The following is a 9,591-nucleotide window of genomic DNA, read 5'->3' on the forward strand; positions in this document are numbered from 1 at the left end:
AGGAAGGCCATGTGAGAACATGACTGGGATGAATGCTTTACCCAAGGACACTTAAAGTCTTAGTTTTCCAGTTTCCAGAAGTGTGAGAAATAAATTTATGTGGTTTAATCCACCCAGTCAGTCTAAGGTGTTATTGTAGCCGTCCAAACTGCACGGACACTGCCACTTATGGGTGAATCATTTTTGCCTCATTTTGTCTTTCAAAATCAGATACTATATTTCACCTTAAGGAATATCAAGTGATAGGCTACAGAAGGGGCAAGGAGCTTATCAGTTTAAAAAAAAAACAAAAAAAAAACAACCCAACTAACCAAACCAAACCAAGCAAAAGACACACACACACACACACACACACACACACACACACACACACATACAATACAACGATCCTTCTGAAGCAATTATGTATTGAAAACATCAAATCCCAACAGCAAATACTTTTTCTCACCAAGCATTTATTAAGCAACTGTTGGCATAAGATATAGCTTACAGCACTTTCTTCTCTATCATGACCATCAAAAGTCTCAAACCAGAGAGATCTCATAGGGTTCACCATTCCTCCCAGTTCAGAATCATGGAGTTTCTTCAGTTATCTTCTCAAAAAAAGATTCTGTCTAAATAGGATTCATATGAATTGGCTATTAACCATTTATTAGAGTTGGGTTTTGTAGAGTTATGGGTTTCTTTCTACTTTGGTGTTGAGGTCTCCCTGTTGAGAGAGCCAAAAGCTATGGTAGTCACTCTCTTAACACAGGCTTCATGAGGGCACGAAGGAGTCTAAAGATCAGGTGTGTGTGTCAGGTAAGACCATGAGGATGGGAAACTGAGTCCGTGAAACAAAGAGCTGATTATTCCCATGCTCCAGAGAGGACAGGAGAACAGACAGGACACAGAGAGGAATGGCAGAGGTGACAGGGAGCTTGACAATGTGTGGGTGGGAGAGGAAGGGAGACAGGGAGAGGAGGACAGAGAGACAGTAAGAGGGGGGAAGGGAAGAAGGGGAGAGGGACAGGGGGAAATACACATCAGGATTTTGCTAGAATTCAGATCCATGGGCCTTGTCCCCTAGGAATTCCCATGGGGGTGGTGGATTGGGTTGATTCAGGATAACAGGTGAGAAGGGTGATGGCTCTGGTGTTGATCATTAGGTTTTATTGTGATTAGAACCTGTGCATTTTTTGGGTTTGAACTATTTTCCTGAATATGTTTCCTTAAGGAGAACCTTAGCATCATCAGCTACTGTGTCAAGCATAAGAAGTTGCATGTAATAGATTTCCTGACAGTAAAGACCTGCACCAAGGGGGCCTCCACCATTGATTAAAACATTCTTCAAATATCTCATAAACATTTCCCCTGCTGTTTCTTCCTTCTCAGTTTCCAACAAAGTTGGAGATTTAATGCTATCCTTGAGTCGTTCTACTGGCACTCGCAAGTGTTTAGCCAAGGCTTTCAGGGATGGCTCATCGACTCCGAAGAGGACTTGATAGTTGTTTAAGATTTTCTGCAGCTTCTCCATTGTATTGTTATTGATGATTATTTGCAAAGGCATGATGGCCGGTGCTCCAGCCCTGAGGGCATCTAGCCAGATATACTGCTGCTGAGCAACCCTCTTTCTTTCAATGGCTGCCTCAGTAACATTAGGCAAGGAAAGCATGAAAAGGTGGCGCTTTTGAGCAGGCAGATCCTTTATTAAGGTGTCCATCATGATTGGGAAATCATACTCAGATAAATTGTTGTTGGAAATTAAGAATACTTCTGGTTCATCAATGTTATTCTTCATATTTCTCACACAATCCTCTTGGATCTGCCGTAGGACTTTTTCTCTGTCAAAGGTAGTTGGCTTAGATAGTTCTTCATTTTGTAAATCAGAATCCACCTTGGTTCTTACAAAGTAGAAATTCTTCTTCATAATTTTGATTGCCTTGGCCAGGTCTAGGTCATTTTTCTTGAATCTTGTAGCAGAAACAATAATGAAGAAGTCATACTCCCTAAATTTTACTTTTTCCAGATAATCTTTTGGCTGGAAATTAGGGGACCCAATCCCAGGCAGGTCCCAGATTCTCACATTGGGAAAGTTTGGGTGTTTGTATGCAGTTCTCTCCATGGTCGTCTCCACCACCCCAACAGGAGCTGCATCTTTTCCCTCATGTCCAACCCCTCTCAGGGCATTGATGAAACTAGACTTCCCTGCTCCAGACTCCCCTGTCACAGCGAGGTCCAGTGGGGCATTATCAATTTCTCTTAGTGCACCACTGATTGCCGAGGCTGCTCCCTGAATGTCCCCTTTTTGCAGGTATGACTCTATCAAACTGATGGTGTTTTGAGAAATGATTTTGTTTTCCACCTTGAAGTTCTTAAAATACTTATTGAAGCTGAAAGCTGAATCTTGGTGGTGAGTATCATCAGAAGTACGAGAGAACCATTGACCCATGACTGTGAGCAAGTGAAGTAACTGAAAGAAAGAGAAAAGAGTTACTATGCTAGAGAACATCTTAGAACTTTGATCTTACCCAAAGCACTGCAGTCTCAGTGTCCTTATGGCCTCAGTTATGTCCTGAGATGCCTCAGTTCTCATGTCTGTCTACTCTTTCTTATTTAAACAATTTTTTAGGGAAAGGTTTAAACTGAAACGAAGTCAAGGGAGACATCATAAAAAACTGCATGTGTCTTTTAACCAGCTTTAACAATTGCCGAAACATGGCCAATCCTAATTCATCTAATCTGATTCAGGACTCCAAAGCCAGCTCAGGACAACATCATTCAGTGTGTTTCTAACAATTATCAGGGATTTTGATTAACATAAGTGTCATAAAGTGACCAAACCAAACAATCAATAATACTTCATAATTGTCCTCACTGCTTAATCAGATCCCACTTCCTCCACAGCCACATAGGTTTTTGTTTGTATTTTTGTTTTGCAAAACAAATATTGGTTTGAGTCAAGAAGTCAACAAAGGTGAGCTATTTTATTTGGTTGATGTACTTCTTAAGTTCCATTGGTTTGCTTTTTAGGTATTTCTCTTGGCTTTGGAACTCATGTTGGTGAGTCCTTGTCTTTCAAGAGCATTATTAACTTGCAATAAGCTGAGCCTTCTTCATCCTTCACATCCATGGTTAAGCCCATTTCCTGAATGAAACATTTCAGCATATTTGAGCCCATGTTTAGCTCCCTTGTTTTCTTTTTAACATTTTGTTTTCTATGAGTATTTTAATTATACAGAATCCTTTTTGAAAAGCATCACTTGTTGGGGAATAGTGGTAGAAAAACCCAAACAAGAAGCTGCTACTCTCTACCATGTGAGAGTATCTCTTTTTTATTGAGATATCACTAGCATATAAAAACTATATATGCACTATTAATGTTTCAATATATGAACACTGTGAAATGATAATCACAGTCTATCTAACAAAGCTAGCACCTCTAAGTTGTGTGTGTGTGTGTGTGTGTGTGTGTGTGTGTATGTATGTGTTGTGTAGAGAGAATGTTAGGATCTATTCACATGCAAATTTCAGGTAGATAGCACAATATTTTTAATTATCATAATTGTATGATACATTAGATCTGCAGAACTTGATCATGTTGTGTAACTGAAACTTTGTATCCTGTGACCAACACTACCATATTTTCTCCTCCTCTCAGCCTGTGGCAACCATTCTGTGCTTCTATGAGTTTGATTACTGGAGATTCCACATATCAGTGAGACCAGGATAATCATTTTTTAAGTGGGCAGCAGAACAAACTGAGAATGTCTAATGTGACTTTTGTGTTTGATCCTCCATTGCTTTTTTTCAGATCCATCTGAACCTCCTCCGCCTGTGTGCCAGGTGGATAGCCATCTCAGTAGAGCGTTCTTACCTCCTAGCTGTCAGTCAAGTTCAGCCACTGAGAGGCAGCAGCAAGCTTCTGAGTGTGGGATGAGAGACAGGTGAAGGCATGGCCTCCCTGCTGTCTCCCTGCTTGGGCTGCATTTCCGACAGTAGCTGCATCTGCCACTGACTAAGAAAATCCCTGCTAAGTGGCTTCTGTCAACTGGTTTCAATCTCATAGGGTTTTTAAGAAAATATATTTCTCCCTGTCTTTCTCCTGCCCTAGGTTTGATAAAGGCTTCTCATACTTCCTGGTTCCTGGTGCCTCACCATCCCTTAATGATCACCTGGGCCAATTTTCTGAAATTTCTCTCTCTGGAATTCTCTTCATTTAAAGTTTCTTCATTTGATGAATTCTCCTTATTACCATAACACATGTCTTATTTTTTTTCTTAAGTGAGGTGCTGCAAGGGTATGTGAATCCTTTCCTCCCTAAAGATACCATGTATCTGAACAAGTGATAAGAAAATATAATAGCCGAAAATTCTGCATAAATGTTCTACAACCCAAATATATATTTGATTGTGTCATGCCATATCAAATGGTACTTATCCTATTGTTTCTGAGTTTGATAGAGGGGTGACAATTACATTGTGAAGAGGACTACTAGCCTCATCATCAGAAATTGATGAGTTCTGTTCAACTTGCCCTTGAGAACCTAAGTTGTTGTGGATTTCTAGTTTCTACATATGAGAGGTGGCTAAACATTATGTGTGCTTCAAGACAATCCAGAATTTTCAGAGAATAAATACTAAGTGCTTTCTTACTTTTCCATAAATGATTAGATAATAGCATGCTTCACTTCAACTGAGTTCCCAAGGCAAAGTCTTGTGTCTTCCTGTCCTACCTCCAGTTGGTGGAGTCTTTCTCTGTGCTATGCTCCCTGGCTACTGGAGTCTAACGAAATAGCATACGGATAGCAAAGGGATGATAGAAGGGAGAAAGAAGACAGAATTTCCCACAACTATAAAAGACAGCAGTCCTTATAAGAAGTGTTGGCATTATTCCTACCTCTGTATCTAAGCTTCAAAAAGCCAAAGGGGATGGAAAAAAGTGCACTGAGGAATTTAGCTCAGGTCCATAAAGAATGAGCAAGAATGAACCCCAAAGAGCAAGAATAAAGACAATAGCAGTGTTTCTCAGTTGCCATACAAGGACAGGGTGATTCACTTACTGCCACTCAAATCCTACAAAAAAAATCTGAGCTGCTGTATCCACTGCAGAAAGGAGAGTCAATGAAAAGGACAAGGACTCTGGAGGCAATTCTGCAACAGGTAGCCAATCTGAATCCAAAAGACCTCTCCTGTACTTTAAAGGATTATGGGTTTAAGGAGCTTCAGCAAGACTGCCCAGGATACAATCAAACAGATGACATTGGATTTTGTGCTCTCTAGAAAACCAAATCTACCCCAGAATTCTGCTTGCCCCAGTGGTTCAGTATCTCCCATGTTTTCCAGTAGAGATGTCCTCTTCTCAAAGATGACCTTTGGATTCAGATTTTATGGATCCTTTAATGAATAAAAGAGATGGGATATCTCATCTGACATATAGAGTACAGCCAACACTAAATGGTCATTTGAATCCCACTGGTGACAAATCTGCTGCAGGCCTCCCACTACCCTCTCTAGCTGCTGCAGTCCCCAACCCTCTGCCACAGCCTTCAACTCGCATGCCTGTCTCAAATCCTCCTCAGACTTTACAGTCTAACCCCAATTCTCCTAGGACTCCAGGAGGCTGGGGGACTCAAAACCTAGCTTTTGAAAATTTTAGTGGAAATGGTAGTATATATGAGGCCCAGGAAGACAAAAATACCTCTATGACTTTTTCTGGAAACCTTACCTGCTGGTTCAGCTCTAAAGTGTCCACGGCATATGGAAGAAACCATTCAATGTCTCACAAAAAGTCCAGAAAGACGTCTTAAAAAAAAAAAAAAGCTGGGCCCAGTGGCACATGCCTGTAATCCTGGTGGCTTGGGAGGCTGAGGTAGGAAGATCATCAATTTAAAGAAGATCCAGCAACAGCAAGTCACTAAACTACTCAGTGAGATCCTGTCTTTCAATTAAATACACAATGGGCTAGGGATGTGGCTTGAGTCCCCCTGAATTCAATCCCTAATACCCTCTTGCCCCCCCCTGGAAAAAAAGGTCCAAAAAAACCCACAAAGACCAAATAAAAATTAACCCAACGTTGAGATTATGAGAAGGAGGAAGATGTTCAAAGAGAAGAAGAAATTGCCAAGCTGAGTAACTCCAGTCTGAATTCCAGACTTAGAGCAGGCTGCACTGCCTCCACAGAGCCTTCCTCAATACCGAACCCCAGATTATTTGATAACTATATTGCCATCGTCTCCTGTGAGCGATGATGGAATGACAATGATAACTTCAATGCTGAGTACAGCGAGAACAGGCTGGGCTTGCCAAGATGGAGGTGGCAGCTAGGAGTTTTACCAAACAATATACAATAAAAACACCATCCTCCAGATTTAAAGGAGTATCAGAAGGTTCATGAAAAAGTCTTACAAGAATATTAGCCAATAGAGCACTGCAGTCCTGATTACCAAGCAACATACAGAGATGAGTATCTTTGTGACAACTGGCTCACACCAAAAGATTAATGGTGGCTTTGACCAACAGCAAGCAGTCATGGTTCCAGCACTCTGCTTGGACCAGAAGATGTGAATTAATTTAAGTTTATTTATTTAAAATTCCAAATGAGTTGTTCTAAATTCTAAAGAGATGCAAGTTGGCCTGGTGAAAGTTTCAGTAGTAGTAAACTTGAGTCCCCACATCCCCATTTTACTTTGCTTCTCTGCATTTGAAGCTGCTTTTTCTGGCTATTTTTTCTTCCTTAAAAAACTTGTTTGTCATTAGAAATGATTTTTAGTAAATATTTTGGGCTCCAATATCCACACTTGAAAGTTGTGTGTGTGTTTATTTTAAAGTAATGTGCGGGTTGGGTTATAGCTCAGTGATACAGCACTTGCCCACCATGTATGATGCACTGGGTTCGATTTTCAGCACCACATATAATCGAACACTGCGGTCCTGATTACCAAGAAAAATACAGACATGAATATATTTGTGACAACTGGCTCACACCAAAAGACTAATGGTGGCTTTAAAATAAAGGTCCATTGACAGCTAAAAAAATATTTAAAAAAATGTGCAAGGTGAAATCCTCCTGGATAAACATGAGCCTATTTTTTGATCTTCCTTGAAGTGAACTCTTTGCTTTCAATGGTGTAATATTTAGATATTTGCACAAGATAAAAAACACATTATTTTGGAGGGTTAAAAACAAAATTGTATGAGGGTTTATGTGTATGATTTTTATACATAGCTTCATAGGCTGACTTGATCTGAAATATTATATCTGCCCTGCAGGTTAACCCCCCATTACAATGGTGCTTTAATTAATGGGACTAACTCTTGACAGGGTCTATTGATGTTGATGTGAAGCTAGGAATTATAACTATAGGTGTCTCCATTTGTCTGGGAAAGAAGAGTCCTTTAGTAGTGAAGTTACATTAAGGTAACTTCTGACCAGCTACTGACCCCAGTGCCCACATTAACATGGAATTGACTTGTACACGAAGTCCCCCTAAATAGAATGCCCCACCATGATAGTTCTGGAGAGGACCAAATATGGTCAAAATACTCCCTTGCTGACATGGAGAAGTTGAACACCTGACTGGCAGAGAGTTCAGAATGTGGTCCCCAGCTCTTCTGGGAACACATCAAACAGTCATAAATTTGGAGATAGTATTATCTCCTTTGTTGTTTTCTGCTCAGAGATAACCCACTCTCTCTCTTCAGAGTGCTCTCTGCTTAAGCATCACTTTGCTTTCACTTACTTTCACCCATAATAAAGTTCTCTTTTGCATGTTTTTTTTTTTGTATGTGTCTGTCTTTAGATTTTCTTTGATTGGCACACAAGAACTGAGGTTTGAAGTTTCCACTTTCTACTTTCCAATGACAAGATAATTCTGACTGTTGACCAGAAAGATGGGGAAGAAGGGAATAGAATAGTAGAGATGCAAAACCTGCAAGTGACACAGAAAAAAATGCTATAGTCAGATTCACTGAGAAAGGAGACAAGAACTCTCTAGGCATGTCCAGAAGGTAACCGAGAGCATATGCTGTTTAAGCAGATTTCTCATTTTCAGTTTTCCTCTCTCATCTACTACCAATTCCCTGATTTAATAACACACTCCATAATTTGTTTTAAATGTCTTGTATACTAACCATGAACAGAAGTGACAGGGATTTGAACTATTAATTGCAACAAAAGGTTACATGTGTCAATGACATTATTTTCCCAATGTATTCTGACTTGCCCTACTTTTCATCACAGTAGCATTCCTACTTTCCATTTAAAAAATGAAAGACTCCCCAGTCATAAATGTTAAGTGGAATACAAAGTGTGCCTCTGCTCCAGTGTAGCTCTGCTCAATGGAAGGAATGAAAAATGCTGAATTAGAGGCAAAAGAATAAGAACAGGATAGAAGAGACACGGTGATGTTCCCTAATACACTGTGATTGGGGAACATTTCCAACCATTCTAGGGGGAGATGCTAGAGATAGACACAAGAAAAATGAATAGCCATTTCATCAAGTAAATAATATCCAAAACATTTGGTTTAGATTTATCTGACCTTCAGTGATTAGCTAGGACTGTCCATTAGCCCATCCTGTCACCCTCCCATTATGGCTGCATAGCTCCTAAGTGGAGCTTCCCAGCCCTCCAGCCCATGCTCCCAAATGTCTTGATAACCAAAAGTTCCTTAGAGAAAAGAGACCTATTGGGTCAGAAATCAGCTCTGAACGCCCTTGTTGGATTACCAGAAAATCCTGCGTCTGGTTGAGAACTCACTGCTGTTCAAGGCTCAGGAGTATTCCAGTCTGCTGTAGTCCTATCTCTTCTTGTGAAATCTTCCACTTCTTAAGTCTGTGCAAAGTAGCAGATAAAAGGTGGCTGAAGAGGGTTTCTATACTCACTTGGCTTCTCTGTCACCCCTCTGTGTGTTGCTGACCAATCATGGATGGGGGTGGATCTAGTCTGATTTCAGAATCCACTGTATTTCCAAGAACTGAAAAGTGAAACTCAAATTTGTCTTGCCAGAACTCAGTCAGTTCTGGAAGGAGAACTTGAACAGTCCTGAGATTAAAAATAAGCTTTCATAAATTTAAGGCTTGACAAGTGAGGTCAGCACAGAGAAGGAACCTATTAATAAGACTGTTATATATTCCACAATTCCTGAATTGTCATTTTCCCTGATCCCTGACTCCACAGATGCAGTAGAACTCAGTCACGTGAGAGCAGTCTCAACAGAGACACTCCCTACTTCCAGCCTCTGTGACCATAACCCTGTTTCCTTACTACTGTGGGTTTACTTTCCTCAGATCTCATCACTATTATTGTAGACCGGAGGGAGAGTTGAACTGTGGGAGTTTTCAGTGAGGCTGTGAGAAGACAGACAGGAGGAGGAAGTTGGTATTACTGAAATTGTGTTTCAGTCGAGTGCTCACAGGCAATACATCACTCCCATCAACAAGCCTTGGTTCTCAATAACTCCACGAAAGGATGGTCCTTACCCACATTGCAGTCCAATTGTTTGAGGCACTCTAACAGTTAAATCCATTGCCTCAAACCACACAGATGTGAGATGGAAGATTTGAGATTCAAACTCCACTTTGAATCTTTATCATTCAGCTAATGTTTGAA

At 40.5% G+C, this 9,591-nt stretch overlaps 1 protein-coding gene and 1 pseudogene across 2 annotated transcripts; one reads left to right on the top strand and one right to left on the bottom strand.

Moving 5' to 3' along the window:
* Window positions 1–435: 435 nt before the first annotated feature.
* LOC106144852 (interferon-gamma-inducible GTPase 10) lies at window positions 436–9,134 on the bottom strand. 2 transcript variants are annotated; one of them, XM_013358123.4, is made up of 2 exons: window positions 8,740–9,134; window positions 436–2,452 (listed from the first exon to the last, which is right to left on the bottom strand). In XM_013358123.4, the coding sequence occupies exon 2, from the start codon at window positions 2,429–2,431 to the stop codon at window positions 1,190–1,192; it is 1,242 nt and encodes a 413-aa protein (XP_013213577.2). In that variant the 5' UTR covers window positions 2,432–2,452; window positions 8,740–9,134; the 3' UTR covers window positions 436–1,189. The 2 variants fall into 2 exon arrangements, with proteins under 2 accessions (XP_013213577.2, XP_013213576.2); XM_013358122.4 differs by having other exon boundaries at window positions 8,709–9,132.
* LOC106144839 (RNA polymerase II elongation factor ELL2-like) lies at window positions 2,698–5,788 on the top strand (annotated as a pseudogene).
* Window positions 9,135–9,591: the final 457 nt, after the last annotated feature.

The sequence above is a fragment of the Ictidomys tridecemlineatus genome, chromosome 1 (assembly GCF_052094955.1).
Source record: "Ictidomys tridecemlineatus isolate mIctTri1 chromosome 1, mIctTri1.hap1, whole genome shotgun sequence".
Lineage (NCBI taxonomy): Eukaryota > Metazoa > Chordata > Mammalia > Rodentia > Sciuridae > Ictidomys > Ictidomys tridecemlineatus.